General features: G+C 41.5%; 1 protein-coding gene and 1 pseudogene across 2 annotated transcripts; both read left to right on the forward strand.

The window, feature by feature from the left end:
* The first annotated feature begins 3112 nt into the window (after positions 1-3112).
* LOC113014303 (GC-rich sequence DNA-binding factor 2-like) lies at positions 3113-8991 on the forward strand (annotated as a pseudogene).
* Positions 8992-11376: 2385 nt separating this feature from the next.
* LOC113015156 (CMP-N-acetylneuraminate-beta-galactosamide-alpha-2,3-sialyltransferase 1-like) lies at positions 11377-21163 on the forward strand. Of its 2 annotated transcripts, none has more exons than XM_026157081.1 (6): positions 11377-11721; positions 15008-15204; positions 16209-16376; positions 19229-19274; positions 19917-20036; positions 20703-21163. In XM_026157081.1, exons 1-6 carry the CDS (start codon positions 11470-11472, stop codon positions 20868-20870), a joined length of 951 nt encoding a protein of 316 aa, XP_026012866.1. In that variant the 5' UTR covers positions 11377-11469; the 3' UTR covers positions 20871-21163. The 2 variants fall into 2 exon arrangements, with proteins under 2 accessions (XP_026012866.1, XP_026012867.1); XM_026157082.1 differs by having other exon boundaries at positions 11384-11721; positions 15071-15204.
* The last annotated feature ends 3106 nt before the right edge of the window (positions 21164-24269 follow it).

Here is a 24269-nt window from a genome sequence, read left to right on the forward strand (position 1 = left end):
CCTGGAGTGGCCTAGCCAGTCTCCAGACCTCAACCCCATAGAAAATCTGTGGCGGGAGTTGAAAGTCCGTGTTGCTCGGCGACAGCCCCAAAACATCACTGCTCTCGAGAAAATCTGCATGGAGGAATGGGCCAAAATACCAGCTACTGTGTGTGCAAACCTAGTAAAGACCTATAGTAAACGTTTGACCTCTGTTATTGCCAACAAAGGTTATGTTACAAAGTATTGAGTTGTATTTTTCTTATTGACCAAATACTTATTTTCCACCCTGATTTACGAATAAATTACGAATAGGTTCTGGTCCGGGTTTTGAAAAAAAAAATGTGTTACTTCAGTTGTTTGTGCACTAGAGTATCCTGTAGTGTGGAACAGAAAGTATAAAACATTCACCATAAAACTATTCCAATGTATTACTGTTGAAAACCAGTCAAGTGATACCAATAGATTACATATATTTGTACTATAATTTTGACTTAAAAAATCCCCATCACTAAAGATATTGTTTTATACCTACACTATTCTAGCTTGATAGCATAAAGCAGACCCGCCCACTAGGGCAGAGCCATGGCAGGGATGAAAAGGGGGGAAAAAAACAAAAACGCTTGGACACTGTTAGCACGTGGAGCCTACAGAAACGCAAAGCAGGAGATGAAGCATAGCTGAATATGTTTCCAAACCAACTTCATTCTTAGCCAAAGACTAGAAAATATGGTGAAGCATATCTGCCCTTTAGCTTCACCTGCACAAGTGCCAAGGTAGGTCTCCCTGCAGAATTGGTTTTCCCTTAGTCGGGAGCAGCGCTGGGCTGTTTTTATTCACAGACAAACAGTATCCCACATTCGTGATTTTTAGTTCACAAACACGTCTTGTAATGATTAACTACTCCATACATTTTGCAGATGTTAGCTCTTTATACAGTAAAGTTACAGTGGGATACAAATAATATCAGGCTGTTCGTGCCACGATTTGTTCCCCCGGTTAAAATCACGGACAAACAGTATCCCACAGCTGTTTATGTTTTTAAACCTATTTTGCACAGAGAGGCATTTTTTGAAAAATGTATTGATAGCAATGTTGAATATTATTACACAGGAAAAAAACAACTACATGTAAAATAATCACACCATGATCCGTGATACCTCTGCCTTTCTAAATGGAGGGACAGTAACTGCGTGTAAAACCTGACGATAGTCAGATTAACAGTATTTTGTCTCTATCTGCCATTCTGCAATTCATCTCATGTAATAATAAAGATTAGAAGAACAATACTGTGAATGCTTTTCAAGCATTCACACTAAATATAATAATAAAGATTAGAAGAACAATACTGTGAATGCTTTTCAAGCATTCACACTAATAATAAAGATTAGAAGAACAATACTGTGAATGCTTTTCAAGCATTCACACTAATTAAGCATATTAGGTGATGTGCAACTCTGTAATGAGAAGGGGTGTGGTCTAATGACATCAACACCCTATATCAGATGTGCATAATTATTAGGCAACGTCCTTTCTTTTGGCAAAATGGGTCAAAAGAAGGACTTGACAGGCACAGAAACGTCAAAAATAGTGAGATATCTTGCAGAGGGATGCAGCAGTCTCAAAATTGCAAAGCTTCTGAAGCGTGATCATCGAACAATCAAGCGTTTCATTCAAAATAGTCAACAGGGTCGCAAGAAGCGTGTGGAAAAACCAAGGCGCAAAATAACTGCCCATGAACTGAGAAAAGTCAAGCGTGCAGCTGTCAAGATGCCACTTGCCACCAGTTTGGCCATATTTCAGAGCTGCAACATCACTGGAGTGCCCAAAAGCACAAGGTGTGCAATACTCAGAGACATGGCCAAGGTAAGAAAGGCTGAAAGACGACCACCACTGAACAAGACACACAAGCTGAAACGTCAAGACTGGGCCAAGAAATATCTGAAGACTGATTTTTCTAAGGTTTTATGGACTGATGAAATGAGAGTGAGTCTTGATGGGCCAGATGGATGGGCCCGTGGCTGGATTGGTAAAGGGCAGAGAGCTCCAGTCCGACTCAGATGCCAGCAAGGTGGAGGTGGAGTACTGGTTTGGGCTGGTATCATCAAAGATGAGCTTGTGGGGCCTTTTCGGGTTGAGGATGGAGTCAAGCTCAACTCCCAGTCCTACTGCCAGTTTCTGGAAGACACCTTCTTCAAGCAGTGGTACAGGAAGAAGTCTGCATCCTTCAAGAAAAACATGATTTTCATGCAGGACAATGCTCCATCACACGCGTCCAAGTACTCCACAGCGTGGCTGGCAAGAAAGGGTATAAAAGAAGAAAAACTAATGACACGGCCTCCTTGTTCACCTGATCTGTACCCCATTGAGAACCTGTGGTCCATCATCAAATGTGAGATTTACAAGGAGGGAAAACAGTACACCTCTCTGAACAGTGTCTGGGAGGCTGTGGTTGCTGCTGCACGCAATGTTGATGGTGAACAGATCAAAACACTGACAGAATCCATGGATGGCAGGCTTTTGAGTGTCCTTTCAAAGAAAGGTGGCTATATTGGTCGCTGATTTGTTTTTGTTTTGTTTTTGAATGTCAGAAATGTATATTTGTGAATGTGGAGATGTTATATTGGTTTCACTGGTGAAAATAAATAATTGAAATGGGTATATATTTGTTTTTTGTTAAGTTGCCTAATAATTATGCACAGTAATAGTCACCTGCACACACAGATATCCCCCTAAAATAACTAAAACTAAAAACAAACTAAAAACTACTTCCAAAAACATTCAGCTTTGATATTAATGAGTTTCAATAATAAAATTATTCCTCAAAAATACAACTTGCCTAATAATTCTGCACTCCCTGTACATTTGCCTCATGGAGTCTAACACTGCTATTTCTAAGGCTTCTACTGCAGGGTTAGGAATTGTGGTCAGAAAGTCTCTAGTCTCTCACATAGCAACAACCTAAGACTGGATACCAATGCTGCAGGAGACTGTTAAGATAAAGACGAGACCTTTCTGGGTTGTTTACTCCAGGAATGTACTGAATCAGCACACAGGGGCCAATAGAAATAAAGCAACTTTGTAGTTCAGTATCAAAGTCAAGGGCAAGAACAGTTTAAGCAGGCAATGGACAATGAACTTTCAGTCAGTTTCAAGAAAGTTCTGGTAAACATCGTGTGACTCAGGAGGTGAAAGCAGGACTTGATTCAAACCAGCTGAGGACTGCACCTGGCTGTCGCTGCCTGAGCAGGGTCAGTGCTCTGCGCAGCTGCTGTCTCTCTCATGTGTGCCAGAGGCCCAGGTGTCTGCTGGTTCTGTGACTCTTCTCGCTTGGGTGTCCGAGGAACTGCTCCAGCCTTAAGTCTTCGCTGGAGGGTCCGAGGAGCTGCTTCAGCCTTCGCTGGAGGGTCCGAAGATCTGCTCCAGCCTCCTGCTTCCGGTTGGGGGTCCAAGGAGCCTGTCTGGCCATCACCGTCACCTGTGGCTTCCACGCCGTTGCCCGCAGTGCCACCACCTGTGGCTTCCATGCCATCGCCTGCAGTATCATCCTCGCCTGCAGCTTCAGCCTCGCCTGGCCCTGCGGTTGCCATGCTGCTGCCTTTTCCACGGTCAGCACCTCAACATCACCGGCCACCTTCCAGGCCGCTGGTGGGACTTCATCGCCGTCATGGACAACTCCTGAACAGCCTCCTGAAAGGTGTCGCTGCCGCGGCCTTCCGCCTGGCCGGCCTCTGGATTTGTTCTGCCCACGTCGCTGCCGTCTTCCACGCAGCTGACCTCCGAGAAGTCTTTGTAATGAATTAGTGAACTGGCGACCTCCAGATGGATTTTTCTTTTTCACTTTAGCTAGCTAACAGTGAAGAACCACCTAGTGTGAAATAGTACACCATCTCATTGGGTTTGTCACATAAAACCCATTGCTGCAGCCAGGGTCAGTACCGAATTAACCACCATAAACTGCTTTTTATTTTTATTTCTTTGTTTTCCGCTGAGTTATCAGCTATGTCACTAATAAGCTTACATAAATGAATGTCTATAACCAGCAACCAACCAACCAACCTAGTGGCATTACTTTCTCTACTGGCAGAAGACACCACTGGACATGCTCTAAAATGTAACATTAAACACTCATTCATAGACAATGTTAAATCTATACAGTTTTTTTTTCTTTTCTTTTTTTTTTTTTTTACAGTAGATTCAAATGAAACTCAATACATGTAGTTTTTTAGCTTGGTTTTCAGTCCATCTGGTCACAAAGTGATGTAAAAATATATAACTTTTTACCACTAAACTGATACCACACCTTTTATCTGTACCACTGGCAGTTCATGTGCTGACATGTTGCATCCACACCTTCTCTGTCAACATTCTTTTCCTCAAAGCACAGCTGCTGCCATTAGATTGATGATGATTGTAAAAATAAAGACCTCACCTAAGCAGCTTATATCCAGTGACTCAACAAGCAAACAAGATAGAATTGACAAAAATAATACCCTATTGCAAAATGTATAAACTCTTTCAAGTTTAAAATTAAAAATCTGAAATTTCTTTAGAGGGAATGTACACATCCAAGGCCAATTCAATGGCACTTTAAATGATTTACTCTAACTGCTATAATGGAAGGAGTACCAAAGGGCTGAAATGGTCAAATATATATACAAATATCAATAAAATGCTCCTCGGATATCTATAAAATTAACATTAAATGTCATGTATATTCTGCAAGCCTGAGATAACTCACACAGTTATCACACTAGTGATCAGCATCAGCCAACAGCAAATATCATAATGTGTACTTTATGCAAAAGTATTACGTAATACTACAAATATTTTCATCTCGAAAACTTCAACTTAAGACAGCGGCTGAGGTGCAACAAAGGATCACTATTTTTGTACTAACTTTGTCTTTCTTTTCTTTTTTACGAGTAGTGTAATTGAATATTTATCTGTTATGCTCTAGATTAAAGACTATGGTTCGTTTATAACATTCTCTACTTACTTTTAGCTGTTTTGGCAGAAAGTGGTAGCTTTATTTATACAACTTCTCTTACTTTTTGACTTGGTCATATGCGTTCTTTTAGCCTCATTGAATTTTCAGTGTTTTGTTGCATATTTTTAACCCACAATGTTCTATAGGGTTTTTTTTAGTTAGAGTTTTTTAGAGATATGACCATATATGAGGGTGGAATTATTTTCAGCTAATGAGAAAGATCCTCTAGTAAGAAGTATTCATAAACTGTTATGGTGCAAAGCGTGGACACAAATTTCAGCTAATTACTGCTGAGTAACAGGCTAATAGATTATATATTTATACGTATGTATGTATGTATATTTGTGTGTGTATGTTTTGTGGGTTTACATAAAACATTTAAATTGTGTGCAACAGTTGTGTGGCAATTCACAAGTCAGACACAACCCCAATAAAAGGTAGAAAAGCCAAATGGCTGCTCTCGGGGGCTCTTGTTTGCACATAGTCCATAACCCCTCCCTCCCTCTCCTTTTGAAAAGTTCCTCTTTTGTTGATAGCTACATACATAGCTTGATAGATGTATCATACTGGTTCTTCTTGACTCATATTCCTGCTTTTGTAATTTCATCTTTTTGCTGGTAAGACACATTATAATTTACACTCTGTCTCATCTCACACTAATCTGTACTGAACCTCCAGTCATTAAGTTTCCCAAATGTATTTTTCTCTCACTATATGTGTGTGTTTGTGTGTGTATATTTAAATATGTATACATATATATATATATATATATATATATATATATTAGGGGTGCAATGATACTCGTATCGATACTGAACCGTTCGATACAGTGCTTTCGGTTCGCTACGCATATGTATCGAACAATACAAAATTAGCAATTTATTTTATCGACTTTCCTTCTGACGATGCTGTCTGTGTTGAGCGCTCAGTGGATCTGCACTCGACAGTGCAGCCTAGGCGGAGTAGTCGATCGCAGATCCAGTGAGCGCAGGGCAAGCTAGCAAGACAGAAGTTAAGCTCTCCTTGCAACATGGCAAATTGAACCACCCCACCCTCATTCAGATCTGGCGTTTGGAATTATTTTGGTTTTCATGTGACGTATGACCCTGGAGGTAAGCGCGTCATGGACTAAAGTAAAACAGTATGTTGGATGTGCCATGCAATGCTCAATTACATGGGTGGGAACTACTGCGTTAGCGCAGTTAGCTCGTTAACGTGTTGGCCGTCCAGCCCCATGCACGGGGCGATCCACGGTAGCTCGTTAAGGGAGATTTGCCGTGTTGTGGTGTTAACGTCATTTCAACGAGATTAACGCTGACAGCACTAGTGGGAACACAACGAATATGACTGCACATTTACTCCAACATTATCCTAGTGCAAAGACAAGTGGAAGCACACAAAAACAACAAGCACGCATGCTACAAACTTTAGCCGAGTCATTTAGACAGCCGTTAGTACATGATTCTCCTTATGGGGACCTGGTATGTTTAATATGCTGCTGAGAATATAGCCCAGAAAAAACGTATAGTATAGCTTTTATTTTGGAAAGAGCCATTTCTCTGTAATAAACTCTCTTTTCCAAAGACCAGAGCAGCATACGACAGAAGAAAGAGAAGAGAGAAAAAAAGACCAGGAGGGGACCAAAAAGAAAGAAACCTCTGTTTTGAGTTTCTCCGATGATAAGGAAGCTGAGGAGTCTACGTTTAAATTGAAGAAGTCATCTGAGAAAGCAGTTCTGTTCCAAATTAGGAAGAAGGAGGCTCCGCCTGCCAAGACCATCGTCAGCACAGGGGCTGGTGGTGCTGTCTCATCATCTGCTTCACCCAGGCAAGATTATAGCAGTCAGACGTCACGATATTCTGTGGAAGATGACGACGAAGATGATGATGATGAATACAAGGATAATGGGAGCAATGATGACAGTGATAGCGATGAACGTGGAGTGGGATCTCCTTCAGCCAGCTCAGCCTCAGACTAGCAGTTCTTCTATACGCCCGTAAATATCCCCAATGCTAGAGAGATCGAGGCAGCCAAGAGACGGCGTCGTGCCAATCGAACCCAGAAAGAATTCATTCCCCTCAGTAGAGATGGCCAGAGTTCAGCTGGCAGCACACTAGATCACTACAGCAGGGAAGATGAAGATGACAGAGTCGATGATGATGATAATGAGCTGGATGATCACGAGAGGAGAATCGAGTTTGCCCCACGGATGAGGAGCATCAGGGAAAGAATTACTGAGAAACTTGGAGAAAGTGATGGCAGTCGGTCAGGGACTGATGGGGAGGAGCAGGAACTCTGGGAAGAGACACAAATTGGGAAGGGAGTCAAAAGACGACCAGGGGAGCAGAGCCCATCTAGCAGTGACTCCAGCAGCTATAGCAGCAGTAGCATAAGCAGGCGAGATAGAGGAAGACAGAAGAAGAAATCTGCAGGAGTCAAAGTTCCAAAGATGCTTCCTCCTGTCACTGTCTCAACGGTCAAGAGAAGGATCGCTGGAAAACTTGAGTCGTTGAAGGAGGTGTACAGAGCACGCCAGGCAGAGCTCAGAAGGATGGAGGGCGATGTTGAGGGTGCTAAAACCTCGTTGGAGAATCTGGAGGAAAGCTCCTCAGAGAAGCAGCTTAAGTTTTACAGGACCATGACGACTTATGCCCACAACATGGTGGAGTGTTTGCAGGAGAAGGTTGTTGAGATCAACTCTCTGGAGCTGCAGTTGCACACTCTGCTGTCTGACCAGATGGAGGCGCTGTTGGCTCAGAGACGAGAGAAGATTAAGGAGCAGGCAGACCACCTGCAGCAGCTTGGCTATAACACAGCAGAGCACAGTGCAAGTTCAGCCAATGGATCAGAAACTCAGTGTGAGGTAAGCGTCGGTGTTAAAACTGAGGAAGACTTTGATATGGCTGAAGACACATAACCTTCAGCAGAAGAGCAGGAGCAGCTGCAGAACAACATAGCTGACATACTGTTGAGGTCTAAGGCAGACTTTTCTGATGTCCAAGAAGACTTCTGCAGTGTTAAAAAGATTCTGTCTCGCTTTGAAGAATGGAGGGAATGCTACTCGGAGTCCTACCACAATGCTTATATCTCTCTGTGTCTGCCCAAGTTGCTGAACCCCATCATCAGGCATCAGCTGCTGGCATGGAACCCTTTAAAAGATACCAGTGGAGACTTTGAAAACCTCCCATGGTTCACAGCAGTGGAGACCTTTTGTCATGGACATGGCCACGAAGAGCTGGAGCACACAGACAGACAGACGCTGTCCAGCGTCATAGAAAGGACCGTCGTACCCAAAATGACTGCTTATGTGGAGCTGGTGTGGGATCCCATGTCCCACCAACAGTCTGTCTGTCTGACTGATGTGTGCCACAGTCTGAAGGAGGACTATTCTATCTTTGAAGGAGAGCATAGCAAGCCAGTCAAGGCATTCACAGAGGCTCTGGTTCGCAGGCTGAGAAGCTGTGTAGATGAAGATGTCTTTGTTCCCCTGTACCCCAAAAAGTTTCTTGAAGAGGCGTCTTCACCTCAGCGTCACTTCAGAGATCAGCGGTTCTGGACAGCTGTAAAACTCTTAGGCAATATGGGGAAGTGGGATTTACTGCTCCCCGAGTCTGTATTGAAGGAACTGATGCCTACCCCATGCCTCGAATCGAGGACTTGCTGGAGAAGATCAGAGCGGCCAGGTACATCACCACCTTGGATCTGTACAAAGGTTACTGGCAAGTGCCACTGGAGGAGTCTTCTCGACCGTACACCGCCTTCAGGACACCTGCCGGCCTGTTCCAGTTCACGGTGATGCCATTTGGCCTACATGGGGCACCGGCCACCTTTCAAAGGCTGATGGACAAATTACTACAGGGGTGTGACCCCTATAGTGCCGCCTACCTGGATGATGTAGTGATCTTCAGCAACACCTGGGAGGAGCATCTGCAGCACCTGTCCGAAGTCCTGGGAAGAATCCATAAGGCAGGGTTGACCCTCAACCCCTCTAAATGTGAGTGGGCACGGCAGGAGACCCGCTACCTTGGCTACCAAGTGGGCCGAGGTGAGGTGCGCCCGCAGTTGGATAAAGTGGAAGCTATCCAGAACTGCCCTCGGCCTCGCACCAAAAAGGAAGTCCGGTCTTTCCTGGGGCTGGTTGGCTGGTACCGAAGATTTGTGCCCCAGTTTGCAACTATTGCGGCCCCTCTTACTGCGTTGACCAGCAAGGACCAACGGAATCCTGTCATATGGACAGCGGAATGTGAACAAGCCTTCAAAGGGCTGAAAACCTGCCTGTGTACGACCCCAGTTCTCAGGAGCCCAGACTTCAGGAAGAGATTTCTGGTCCAGGTGGATGCCTCCAAAAGCGGCCTGGGAGCAGTGCTGGCCCAAGGGGACCCTGGAGATGAGCATGCGGTCCTATACCTAAGCTGCAAGCTGCTGCCACGGGAGACCAACTACTCAACGGTGGAGAAGGAGGCCTTGGCTATTAAGTGGGCACTGGAGAAACTCAGGTATTATTTACTTGGAAGAGAGTTTGAGCTGGAAACTGATCATCGAGCGCTCACCTGGATCCATTCCATGAAGGACCATAACAGCCGACTGACACGCTGGTACCTTTCACTGGAGCCTTTCAGATTCATCATCCGTCACAGACCAGGCAAGCTCAATGTAGTGGCAGATTATCTCTCCAGGTTGCCGCACAACGCCAACCTCCGGGTGGAAGGGGATGATGTGACGGAGTTACACCGTCCCGGGCCGCAGACAGCTGATCTGGGCGCATACATGCACCACCACCATTAGTTTCTACAATTACCGTGGCTGCGTGTCTTTTCGTCGACCGGGCAGATAAACGAAAAAGGGTGAGAGGTATATTTTGAGCAGCGCAGAGGGTGGCCAACATATTTTCCCACTTACCTTTAATAAAGCCGGTCGCGGAGACTCGCTGTGATCGCCGATTATACGGGGGTTATGCAAGCCGATGGTATGGTGTTCCGGGGTTTAAATAGTGGGTTCGCGTGCGCTTGAAAGGTCACGTGAACTGCATTATTTTTTGGTTTGTTTTTTATTATTGTGAAACACTGTAGGCTGCCTGGAATTGGCCATAAATGTCTGTATATACATATATGTATTGTAGGAATACAGCGGGAAATAAGCTGAGGGGGGAAAGATTGTTTGGTTTGACTATTACGCCTAGTGGGAGGGGCTATGGGGTATAAAAGAAGGCGGTCAGGGCCTACCTGGGTTCTTTTCCAGTGAGATGTTACAGAGAGGGTAACATGCAGACTGTGTTTTGTATATAGATGTTTGTTTTGTGTTGACTTAAGTTAGTTTCCTATTTTCTTTGTAAATAATCTTTTGTGCACCTGGGAGGCCGGCAGAATAAATTATCCACACTGAATGCTTTCTGACTACGCCTGCATTTGTTCGGGAGAAGTTTAGGAGAGGACCCCGCGACATATATACATATATATACATATATATATATATATATATATATATATATATATATATATATATATATATATATATATATGTGTGTGTGTGTGTGTGTGTGTGTGTGTGTGTGTGTGTGTGTGTGTGTGTGCTGAGTATAACCTGGAAATCCTGGGGTCAAAATGGGAGATGCCCCCAAGGGTGATGGAGAATGACCGAGCTAAGATCCCTAAGATCCTGCGGGACTTCCAGATACAGACGGACAAAATGGTGGTGGCCACCAACCGGACGTGGTGGTGGTAGACAAACATGAGAAGACGGCCGTAGTGATCGATGTAGCGGTTCCGAATGACAGCAACATCAGGAAGAAGGAACACGAGAAGCTCGAGAAATATCAGGGGCTCAGAGAAGAGCTCGAGAAGATGTGGAGGGTGAAGGTGACGGTGGTCCCAGTGATAATCGGAGCACTAGGTACGGTGACTCCCAAGCTAGGCGAGCGGCTCCAGCAGATCCCGGGAATAACATCGGAGATCTCTGTCCAGAAGAGCGCAGTCCTAGGAACAGCTAAGATACTGCGCAGGACCCTCAAGCTCCCAGGCCTCTGGTAGAGGACCCGAGCTTGAAGGATAAACCGCCCGCAGGGGCGTGCTGGGTGTTATATATATATATATATATTAGACATGATATTTTAGGTTATTCATCAGCAATAGAGATAATACAACAATGGCATAAGTAATTCATGCAAATACACCAACCGACAGACTCTGAAAGTATTTTAAGTTCTGTGTTTTCCTTTCCGTTGGCTGTCATGGTATTTGATTCAACGTGATGTGCTCATAATGTAGCAGCTGGTTTATGCTGGTAAATGCTATCTGTGCAAATACCATAAATACAAGAGGACATTAAACCTTCTGTGTTTATCTGATTTTTCTGCCTTCCAGTGCAGTGCTCTTAATATGTTGCAAACTATAAATAATTTTAATTAAAGAGTTATCATTTCTGTTACTTTTTTCTTAAAGGCTTAGTGCTAATTTTCACATTCACTCACATTGTATTTGTTCACAGATTGGAACTCCATCAAGATGTATTTCAAAAGGGGAAAATTCAGAGTGCACATTTCCCCACTACTGAATATCACAGCAATTGTTTTGGTCTCCATCCTTTTATGGAATTTATCTGGATATACCTTCTGTCATCAGGAGTCAAGACTTTGTGCCTGTCACAAATGTCTAACAGACAGTGATCCTTGGTTTAATTACATCATTAGTGAATCTCCTAAACCTTTTATGTCACAGAAACATAAACCCTCGGAGGAAGATTTCAACTGGTGGAAGGTAAATAATGAAAACATATTACAATAAACCTTTGTCCCACTGTGGCCATGTTAAAGTTATTTTAACTGCCCATCCCTTGTTTATTTTATGACACCTGTGTTTACTGGTATAGCAAGAGCAGTATATTCAAGTGTGTGCTACCTCCACCAAAAAAAACCAACACAAATATTCCTCCGTAGTTTAGCTACGGATTAGATAAGTTTAAAAAACCTTGTTTTATGCTTATCTTTTTTTATTTTATGTTTACTCAACTCTTTATCCTTGCAACCCGTATTTCTAACTGGGTGAAGAATTGTAAAATACAATTACTTATATAGATATCTTTAAAATGATAAAAGAAAAAAAAGAAGTTTCACCACTCATCTGAGAAGCTTCTTCAGTTCTAAGAGCAACTGGTGGAGAGTCCCAGATTTTAACCTTATTGGAAGTATCCAATTGGAGGGATAATAGGTACTTTGTATCAAACCAGTGATTTATGACCTGTCGTCAAATGCTGTATGACAGAAGAAGTAATAAAGGAAGTAATAAAGGTTTACAGCAGTCATAGTTTTTATGAATATCATAAAATTATATAAAAAACAATATAAATAATCATATAAATAATCACCATACTTCATTGGTATGGTGGAAGTATGGTGATGTAATAGGATGATGAATAGGATGTTTGGATTTTAAAGCCAAAAGGTTTACTTTTTTGACAAAAAAATTACATCCTTTTTAGACAACTGTTTTTGGGGACCCGTGCGTGTGTGTGTGTGTGCATGTGTGTATGTGTGCATCTATGTGTGTGTGTGTGTGTGTGCGCGCGTGCGTGTCTGTGTGTAAAAACGTGTTAAAAGGATCTCTTCACAGCCCCCCTCACCTAGTTTTCAATTGAGAAGAAATGTTACATGGAGATGCTCCATGTTTCAGCCATAACTGAAGAGTCCATGCCTGGAAATTGCTTGCATTACCTGGATTTAATTGACACACAACTGAGTTTAAGATTGAAAATAATGAACAGTGATGGCTCTGATCTGGCCCCGGATGCCCTGGTTGTTGTTATCAATTATCCTTTAAATACCATTTTCGCACAGTGTGAGGTTACTCTGGGTGACAGGTTGATATCCCAAGGCCAGTTCAACTCATCCCTGTCCTCCCTGTGCCGCAAAAGGAGGCACACCTCGCAAACGGAGGGCGCCCTTACTCAGCCTTCTGCCTCCAGCAGAGCTGTCCCTCGGACCCTCCAGCAAAGACAGGTGAAGGCTTAAGTGGCCCCTCGGACCCTCCAGTGGAGATGAACGAAGGCTGGATGGGTCCCTTGGACCCTCGAAGTGCCACGAAAGGCAGCGCTAACAAGGTGCAGTTCTCAATTGGCTTCTTAGCCTCCAGGGATCTAGAATCAGCTAAGGGCAGAGGGCTAGCCTCTGGGGAGGCCCTGGAGAGAGTAACTGTCTCAAACGTAGCCAGTTCATGAGAAACAGCACAGGTTAATATGAAATTTTCTCACTGCATGGAATGAATTGGCAAGACTGGTGCCCGAATGGGTGGCTGAGCTACTGGGGACACTAGAGACTGAGCTGAGGGAAGCTGAGCAGCTGATTGAACTGTAGGCTGTAGGTCAGCTGCCTGAACTGAAGGCTGTTGACTGAGCTACACCTTGAGCAGGGGATGAACAGTTCTCAGAATTGTCAGTCTTTACATTAGCAGTGCTAGTTAGTATAGCTCCAGGCTCGAAGGGAGCAGAGCAAAAACAGTCATTAGAATTTAATGTAGCCCCCAAAAGGCAGTCTCAGTAATCTCAGCTGCAGGGAAACCAGGAAATCCACAGTTATTATTGTCCTCCTTCACACAAAACACAGCCCCCGAATAAATAGTCCCAAAGTCTGAAACAGAAAAATTGTCCTTTTTACTCACCAAAGCCGGCTGCTCTAAAATCCCGGGGTCCGACTGTGGTGAGGGGCGTCAACGGCGTGAGCACCACTTCCCATTTGAAGGCTGGACCGACGGGCCGAGCAGCGAAGCGGTAGTGGCTGGTTGAGTAGTAGTGCCCAGGGAGCGAAGGTGAAGCTCGTTCAGAATAAAATCCTGTGCGAGCGGATTAAGTGAGCTGAGCAATCAGGGGAGACCGGGAACTAATTGCTGTAGCCGATTAGCTATAGCTTTCCCCTTGTGCTGCAGGAACAGATTGATTAGCCGCTCTACGGAGTAGATGACGTTCCTCTGGAGCTCCTCGGATGGATTAAATGCAGCGGGGTCCACGGTGGCTGGTTCGTACTGTCACGGCTCATGGGGCAAGCCATGTGGATTTTAATGAAGGACCCAAGATGCAGACAGCTTTCAGATGCAAGGGAGTTTCATTAGGGAAGTGAAATAAACAGAAATACAGTGGGCATGAAACAGAACCTGAGGATAACCTAAACTGGAGACAACTAATAACAACAGACCTAAAGGTGGTACCTAAAGTGTGTGAATGTGTGTGTGAATGGGTGGATGACTGGATGTGTAAAGCGCTTTGGGGTCCTTAGGGACTAGTAAAGCGCTATACAAATACAGGCCATTTAAAGGGGAGATGCAGGGAGACTCGGGAAAACCACACAGGAAAACTATGTCTACTATGAGCGACCATCTTTGAACAGAGGCGGTGGCTCACGACACCAACTGTCTACCATCTATAATCCAGTTTTGAGATCCCTTCCCAGACACCTTAATGCCCACTCAGGAAATCACATGATAGGGTGGGGTCAGGTTTCACAATGAGCTCACCCGAAACCTTGGCTGATTGTGACCTACACCCATTTTCACACCTTGGCTCATGTGATTAGGTAGAGGACCAGTAGGGGGTCCATGTCCCTCTTGGGGGACACTCCCACGAGTCTTAAATCTGGGACTCTCCACCATTTAACCCTAGAAATGAAGAAGCTTCTCGGATGAGAAGTGAAATGTTTTCAAGCAACTCAAAGAAATCGAAGACGCTTTTCCCCCCCAAGCTCCTTAGACTACGATGACCTGGATGATTGAGAACCTTCACAGACATATCTCAATAATTAATAACACAAATGTGCATACGTTTGATCCTTGAAGACACTTAGAAATAGATGCTAGTGCTATCTATCAAATAACTGAAATTGAATCAAACTGAAACTGAATCAGAACAATATTAATCCCTAAGGGAATTACACTATTGCGCACAGTTGCTCCAAGACAATGCAGATATTTTGTCATTAGCAGGGATAATGTTAAAGACGAAATGTGTTTTGAACAAGAGATGTGATCTGAGGTTGCAAACTTTATTCTTTTTTCTCAGCCCTTACAGAGGGAAAAACAAAACTTCACTGTCTACAATAAAACACTAGAACGTGTGTTTCAGACAATAACACCCATTGCAGATGTTGAAGAACCTCGCCCTGATCGCTGCAAGAGTTGTGCAGTGGTGGGGAATTCTGGAAATTTGAGAGGATCCCAGTATGGACCCCTGATTGATTTCCATGATATTGTGATAAGGTAAGAATAATTTAATGGCATTTGTCCCGATTCGTGATTGAGGTGTGAGACAAACCACTACTGGTCCAAGTGCGTCAAAACAATGATTTTATTAAACACATGTGTGGAAAGATACACAGCTCGATATTGTCAACCTAGATCTTCCGTCAAAACATACTTTCAGCATGGTTTTATTATGTCAGGGTAAACACCCCTTCTCGCGTTAGACAAAACATCACATGTATAGGTTATCATTAAGTTTCCGTATTTAACAGCATTTTTCCCTATATGGTTGTCCGGCTCCTCCAAATGCTTCCTGTAGACCTTGGATCACTAGTTGCCAAGCAGAGACAAAGCAAGATGTCTTTCACTTTTACCCTAGAAATTATACTTCATGTCTATGTGTATGTAAGCATGTTAGGCATTCATTCACAGCATTCAAGTCATTTCATCAATATATCAGTTCAGACATAATGCTGAATGACATTTTTAACCTTCATTAGACTGTATGCTTAACTCTATCATGAGCACAAATGCAATGTGTGTTAATAACATGATTGAAACTGTATGTTTAATAAATGGAATAAATAATAATAATAATAATGGATTGGATTTATATAGCGCTTTTCAAGGCACCCAAAGCGCTTTACAATACCACTATTCATTCACTCTCACATTCATACACTGGTGGAAGCAAGCTACAGTTGTAGCCACAGCTGCCCTGGGGCAGACTGACAGAAGCGAGGCTGCCATATCGCGCCATCAACCGGCGACCGGAATCAACATGATATAAAATGATATAAAATGATATAATCCCCACACATTATAACCATCATTACACAAAAAGAAAACACAAAAGCTAATTTCAACAGCACTGTTCACTGACAAAACCTGAAAAGCCTAGATTCATGTCACAAAAAAAATCTAAGTTTTGTTATGTTTTGTTATGCATATAATGTGATGTAAATTACAATGTGTCTAAAATGCTAAATATGTAAACTTATATATCCTTCTGTACTATTTAGAGTCAACCGTGGGATGACCAAAGGTTTTGAAAGAGATGTTGGAACTAAAACAACTCATCGTGTCATGTATCCAGAAAGTTCTACTAGATTGGACAACAAAACTCATCTTTTGTTTTTTCCATTCAAAACACCTGACTTTTTGTGGCTTCTGAAGTCATTAATTCCAGGGTAGGCCAAACATGGTTTCTGTCTTCACTTTAATTATATTTCAATTTCTTTTAAAACTTATGTTGCTAGAAACTGTACTGCTACTGTACTGGAATGGCATTATGAAATTTCAGATTTTAATAGCTTTGCAATACATTCTTAGCTAACTATAAGTAAAGGTGCAATCCAGGTTCATCTGTTTGAACAAGCAAATTAAACAAGGTTCAAAATTTAGTTAAACCTTAAAGGGTTCAGATCAATGGTGTATATTTTGTTTAGCATTCAAATGACATATTTTAATTTTCTTTCTTGGCCCTTAAACTCATTTATGGCCCCGACAGGCCAAATGGACTGCAACTTAAGAAAACACCAGCAATGAGAAAAACGCTGCAAAAGCAAACAAAACACAACGGAAATAGAAAAAACAAAAAAAGAAATAGGAAAAAACAGATTTCCAAAAGCACCAGGGAAGTGTTTCTGGGGAGACAATTTGCAATAACCAAAATATGCTAAGTATTGCACTGGGAGATACTTAAAAGAAGTGGAGGATCTATCGGTTTTGTGAGGAAAGAAAAGATGAAAGGCAAGTGTGTTACCCTAACTATTAGCCTAATAATCCATCATAAGTATTATATGAATCATGTTTTTTCCTATTTCTGTTTTTGTTTTTCCTATTTGTGATTTCTTTTTTCCTATTTCTGTTTTGTTTTTCCTATTTCCGTTGTGTTCTGTATGCTTTTGCAGTGTTTTTATTGCTTGTGTTTCCTTAAGTTCCAGTCCGTTTGGGCTCTCAGGGCCACCATACATTTAGCTGTAAAATGTATAGAATGTTATAAATCCTAAATGCTTCAAATAACTTAACTAAATGTTAAAAAAATGTCATTGTTTTGTTGGCTGACATAAAGGGGAAAAAGATTATTTGGGGTAGTATCTATCCACCTAATGCTGATGATCAGACTTTTAAGTGCTTTAAACAACAATATTGCCCTGGTGGGGATTTTACGGTGTCAGTGGATCCAGATCAAAGTGCCACTGTAATTTGTAGGCTTGAAAACAAATGTACACTGGCGAAGGCATTTGAAGGTGGTAAACACACTGGACACAGTGAAATAATCTCCTACACAAATCCTTTGTTTACTCCAACACAGATGACTCAAGTTTATGAGCAATGCTGCAGCTATTAGGAGATATCAATATCAGGCCTATATCTCATTTCCCAGCCTAATGTATGGGTAACTGAACCCACAAAAAAGAAACTATATGTGGTTCTGTGTCTTTCCTGGGGTGTTCCCACAACTGTTTCATGGGGAAACTTGCTTTAAAGAGCGGAAACACCCACACCCTCTAGCAGATCATTACATGAAGGAACCTTTTAAAAACAAGCGCGTCCATGCTCACAGGTGTACACACGGGTGCTCACACACACAAACTACACCCTTTTTGGCTCTTACCTCAAAGCACACTGTGCGCTGTGGATATTATGTGCTGCACAATAATGTTTAATATTTAGTATTTACTGTTATATTCCCATATATCATCGTGATGTTGTTTATTGTATTGCTCTCATTTTCTTCTGCTTGTTTTCTTTTTTCTTTCTCAACAAGTGATCCGGGTGATTGATATATGTATTTTTTTTGTCTGCTTATTTAGTTGGTTTTTGTTTTTTTGCCCTTTATCCCCGTCCCTCTTATCCGCTGTTTTCCCCCCCTCTTCCTTTCTCCCTTTTCTTTTCCTCATTCAAGTCTGTCCCGTATCTAGCAAGTGAAAATAAAAAAATAAATAAAATAAACTGGGCGATCGTGGCTCAAGAGTTGGGAGGTCGCCTTGTAATCGGAAGGTTGCCGGTTCGAGCCCCGGCTTGGACAGTCTCGGTCGTTGTGTCCTTGGGCAAGACACTTCACCCGTTGCCTACTGGTGGTGGTCAGAGGGCCCGGTGGCGCCAGTGTCCGGCAGCCTCGCCTCTGTCAGTGAGCCCTAGGGTGGCTGTGGCTACAATGTAGCTTGCCATCACCAGTGTGTGAATGTGTGTGTGAATGGGTGGATGACTGGATATGTAAAGCGCTTTGGGGTCCTTAGGGACTAGTAAAGCGCTATATAAATACAGGCCATTTACCATAAACAATAAAAGGTGAATCAAATAGACCATTACGGCAAGGCTGGGATGGTCAATTTGATAAAGTAAATCCGTTGGGCATCTTTCCTCGCCTTTAGACAACAATCCTGATGGCAAAAGAGCCAAACGGGACAGGCAAGAAAAGAAAAAAAAGATAAGAAAAAAAGAGTGAAAACACAAACGTGTTCTTCATCAATTCTTCTACCAGGCTCATCTTTGATTCATTTTCTCACAATCTACTTCATTTTTCTGCATACAAAAATGCCTTGATTTCCTAAGGGTCATGAATTGAACATCTTGCATTGTCCCATTGTATGTGTGGTCAAGCCTTTGACAGAATGTTAGCTTCAAACCATGTTTCCCTAAAACAGGCACCGCATCTCCCCATTAAATCTGCTCTCTAGTTGCCGTTGGGACCATTGGGAGTAATTTAACTTACAGCTGAAGCAGTAATACTATTACTTTTAGCTGCATATCCACTTTCTAGTGGGCTAATAAACAGGAAATATTAAAACACAATTTTGAGACACCCCACTCCCCAAGAGCTGTTTGATATTAAAATATATTCCTATGATATATTCTGGTTTTTCACATAGCTAGCAGCAACTCTTTTTTTTTTACATGGAAAAAAGTTAAATAAATTGTTTTATGAACAACTGAACATCTTATTGTGATTCTTAAGTCTTAGGTAATTATTAGCATTTGTTTGTTAAACAACAATTTCTTTAACAAATTCAACAATATATTTTCTTTTCAACAGGGAAAACGGTGCTCCAAACTCTAACAAGATAACTAACAAAGATTTGGTGAGTATTTTAGGTTTACCTTAACAAAACTGGCAAATGTTGATGCCCAAGAAGTCCAATAATAACTTTACGCTACCATTAATTCAGGCATGCATGCTTACATAGACACTGTCCCCCATTTAGAAAGACAGAGGCGTCACACACTCTCACAAACCAATCCCGACATCAACGTCGTCATTTTGAATAAATGTAATTTTTTAAAATAAGAATTATGTATGCTCCCACTAAAAATCAAGAATGTTGGATACTGTTTGTCGGCGATTTGGACAGCCCAGCGGGTGCTCCCAATGCCTTTGGAGTAGGTGAAGCCAAAGGCAAGATATGCTTCATCACATTTTCCAGTAATGCCCCCCCCCCTCACAATGGCTCTTCCCACCCTCAGCCTTTACTTTGTTGCAGTATTTGTTGTTTACTCTGTTCTGCATCCGGTATGTTATTGTTTTCCACAGTTGCTCATACTTGACAATTATGTGCTCGGAAGGTCATGCATGTCACTGAACAAAGCCATGCCACTAATAGTGGCTTCTTTTAGCCACAGTGGTGCTTATTTAAAGTATTTTGTATATTAGTATATTGTGCATATACTTCATAAAAGAACAATTAATAAAACTCAGATTTAAAGATTTGCCTGATTTATAACAGGTGTCGATCCTTCATCCAGCTTTCATGAAATATGTTCATGATGTCTGGCTGAGAAAGAAGGCTGCTTATCCATCCACTGGCTTCCTTGCTGTGGTTCTCAGCTTATTAATGTGTGATGAGGTATGTTCACCTTACACAATCTACTTCTACATTATGCGTCTGACCGACACTCATTGTAGACATACTTGAAGAAAAACCGATTAAGAAGCAATTTCACAAACTAATATATTCATGTAATGTAAATTATGAAAGTATATTTATGGTTAGTACTTTAAGTGCACCTTTGATTGTGTAGTTTTTAACACTTTGGACTGGCAAGTGAAAAGTTGCTGGTTTGATTCCAACTGGAGAAACATATTGTTGTTTGGGGTTGTGTCTGAAAGGGCATCCAACATAAGTTATTCCCATTCAAACGTACAGAGCTACCCATTTGTGTCAAATAGGCAGCCAAAAATAATTTTATGCAACTCTCAGATAGCACTGTATACAAATGCCAAACTTTCAAACTGATCTAATACCAAGTAAAGACAGGACCAATGTTGGAGTCAAGGAGACTCAACTAATACATTGCACTTATAATTGCAGCGTATTCATGGCCAAAATTTCAATTACATTGGGGGTTTTGTATGCCTAAAGAGGAATAAAAAAAACTCTGGAAAGTTGTTTTTTTCCATGACTGAAGTTTTCATAATTCATGCATGAAAGGGCTAGGAGTGCAATTTGTGGCAACATTTATTTAAATTCAATACTAAAGACTTAATGACTGTAAAAACTTTGTTTCTTTAGGTTAATGTCTTTGGGTTTGGAGCAGACAGCGAGGGAAACTGGAACCATTACTTTGAAATCCTTAAAAACAAACGGTTAAAAACAGGAGGCCACCCAGGAGAAGAAGAATATAAAATGCTTGTTAAATTACACATGAGGAAGAAAATAGTTTTTTTTAAAGGATGGTAATTTCCTTTAGTTTTTCATTTGTCTCCTCATCATTTTCAAGTCATCGTCAGTGATAACCATAACTCCGTAAGAATAAATAAATTTAGTTCTAAAAAAAAAATCAGTGACCAGCAAAACCAAACAGCAAAAAACACAATTACTGAAACTGACATGCACGGTTTGGGATTGTTAGTAATGAAGACTCAGACCTCAGGAGATAAACATCTGTTAATAGAATCATCTGTTAATAGAATCATCTGTTAATCCAGTGGTTCCCAAACTTTTATTGGCAGATATAGACAAAATACTGTTACTGTTAATCTAACTATTTTGAGTTTTTATACGCTTACATATACACACCCTTTCTAAATGGAGTTACTGTCCCTCCATTTAGAAAGGCAGAGGCGTCATGGTGTAATTATTTCATGTGTAGTTGGGTTTTTTTTTTCCCTGTGTAACAATATTCAGCATTGCCATCAATACATTTTTCAAAAAATGCCTCTCTGTGCAAAATGGGTTCAAGAACATAAACAGCTGTGGGATACTGTTTGTCCGTGATTTGAACTGGGGGAACAAATTGTGGTTCAGACTGATATTATTTGTATCCCACTGTAACTTTACTGTATAAAGAGCTAACATCTAGGCCCCACACTTTGGGAACCTCTGTGTTAATCTATGACAATTATTAAGCACTATGTAGCAGAGATGGCGACTTGCAATCGCAAGTTAGACCTGACCAAAACAAAAACCAAACCAAAGTTTTGGGATTTGAGTCTTGAGACCTTGTCATGAATTGCTGTGTGAGGCAGGTAGGATTAGACCCAAAATTCTGTTTATTGCAACAACCCTGAGTGAGTATGCACTTATCATTTTAAATGCTGTTGTACATCAATAAAGCAAAGGTCATATAAGATAATTCATAACATTTTACAAGTGTTAGAGAGACTAATTGGTCAATAGAATATCAGTTTCATCCATTAGACTCTTGAGACTTGACTTGGACTTGAAAAAAATTGCTGGTGAATATTTCTTCTATGTAGCATGTCTACATTTTGTCTCCAAAATAAAATGAATACAAAATGCAATGCTGCTTTCAGTTTGTCACTTTTCACTCCATTACCTGATTAGATGTTGAAGACTTGATGAATGGGTACAGTGCCATTTAGTATCAATCATGAATTCATGCCATTCACATTAAACTCCTGTAACCTGTTCATTATCAAGAAACGATGTATATATTAGAGATGGACCGATCCGATATTACGTATCGGTATCGGTCCGATACTGACCTAAATTACTGGATCGGATATCGGAGAAAAATAAAAAATGTAATCCGATCCATTAAATATCAGGAAAGCACCTCACAAAACTTGCAACACGCCGTAACTCGCCTCAGAACGTCGGAGCAGTATGTGTCACGTGATAGAGCAGCTGTGGCATGCGGGACCTGTCGGTGGTCTGGATAGCATTTGGAGCTTCGCTAGCAACCTGGCATTTCATCTCCGACAGAGTTATCCCAGAGAGAAGTAAAGCAAGTGTGTAAGTCCATCTCTGAATGTTTGTAAAGCATTCCCACGTTAAGCTTAACAAGCGACTGCCTCTCGCTCTCCGGCTGCTACTTCAATCATGAAACTGCTTAATGATCAGCTGATCGGCTTTTCTGTCGTGAGTCTCTCTTGTTTGTTTTTGGTCCACTTTGCGCCAGAAAGAGGAAACCAGCGGCTGAACAACAGCAGCACGTTTAAGCTTGATAAGCTGTTGTTACAATTTATTTAATATTACTTTCTACACCAGGATCTTTTTCTACGTAGCTGACGGCTGGTAACTGTGCAGGGGCGGATCTAGCAAAGTTTAGCCAGGGGGGCCGATAGGGCATTAACTGGGAAAAGGGGGCACAAAGACATACTTTTCTTTCTTATTCTCATTTAAAATGTCTAGCTTTTAATAAATAATTATCTGACACCCAAAGTTTTAATTTGATGTAAAATGAATAGAAGTCAATTACTGTATATAGTGACTATTAAGTCTAATATATTTACCCTAGTAAGCTATAGTACATTTTCCTTTGGGAAGGTACCATCTGTGCAGTCTGCAATTTTGTTGAAGAAAGATGTTGAATCTATTTAATATTTCTTGAAAAATAATTGATTTCTGTGCATTTTTTTTCACACTGCATCAAATTAAGGTTGATTACGTCGATTAAGCATCATGAGGTGGAGCGTGAGGGGTGGTTCCCTATTTTTTATTTATTTATTTTTGTTGTTGCTGGGAGTTGGAACCCTATTAGTTAGGTTGCTTAATATTTACGCTAAGTACTCTTTAAAATACCAGAATAGGGAGGATGGTGTAGGTCTAAGTTTATTAGATTGATCAGTATTGCTGAACTATGAAATATTTTTTTTGTATACAGGTATAACAGAATAGCTTTAGTGTAGTTGTTGTTTTAAACTTGAGTATGAACTTGCAGACTTGCAAAATGCAGCAAGATATTTTAAAAAACAGTTTTGTTGATTAAAAAACACTATATCGGATTCATATCGGTATCGGCAGATATCCAAATTTATGATATCGGTATCGGTATCGGACATAAAAAAGTGGTATCGTGCCATCTCTAGTATATATGTTTGTTGCAAAAAAAGTTATTGAATATATTCTACACTCATACTGGATGCTTCCATCCAAACAGAAGGTTTGGAGATGTTCTACAACACTTCACAATCAGATTTATAATAATGAATGGATTATATCGTGGTGGCTATGTCCAACCTTTGCATGTATAAATATCTGCAGAAAACATGGTGTGGCGATGGTAGGAAGCTGAAGTACTTTGATACAGTCCAGATCAAAAGTGTAAGACTACATGAAAAATGGTAAAAATAAATAAATAAATAAATCATATTTTGCATGGTTGGATCTTAACAAGGTTCCAAGTAGAGCTTCAACATGCAACAAGAAGAAATGGGAGAGGGACAAAACACTTTTTTGAGAATGCAATTTATTGAAAGCAATGCTTAAACTATGGTAGCAAATGGTCGCAAGCTTGGCTACTATTTGGGCCAGCGCCTCCTCTGGCTGGCTCACTCGTGTTTCCGCCATGCCCCAATCCTGAGTTTTGGCACCACTGTCGACTATGCATGATGGACTCGACCACGTTTCAACACTTTTCAGCATTTTCCTTTATTCTCGGTTGTCATCTTTACTAACACCAATGGACACAGATTTCCGGCGGTGTCCTGGACATAACAACAACAACGACAATTCAGAACCCAGTTAATTCTTCTTAAGCAGGTGAGGCACAATTGCTGATGCAGCTCCAGCGTGTCCCTGCAGCGTCCCCATGGATCATGCCCTTATACAGGACACCATAAGATAAGATAAGATAAAACTTTATTAATCCCACGGGTGGATTCCTCTGGGAAA

The sequence above is a fragment of the Astatotilapia calliptera genome, chromosome 22 (assembly GCF_900246225.1).
Source record: "Astatotilapia calliptera chromosome 22, fAstCal1.2, whole genome shotgun sequence".
In the NCBI taxonomy this organism is placed as follows: domain Eukaryota; kingdom Metazoa; phylum Chordata; class Actinopteri; order Cichliformes; family Cichlidae; genus Astatotilapia; species Astatotilapia calliptera.

Coding starts and splice junctions, on each gene's coding strand:
- LOC113015156 (XM_026157081.1), top strand. CDS start 11,470: ATGTATTTCAAAAGGGGAAAATTCAGAGTGCACATTTCCCCACTACTG. Junction 11,722..15,007: donor AAGATTTCAACTGGTGGAAG/GTAAATAATGAA, acceptor CTTTTTTCTCAG/CCCTTACAGAGGGAAAAACA. Junction 16,377..19,228: donor CTGAAGTCATTAATTCCAGG/GTAGGCCAAACA, acceptor TCTTTTCAACAG/GGAAAACGGTGCTCCAAACT.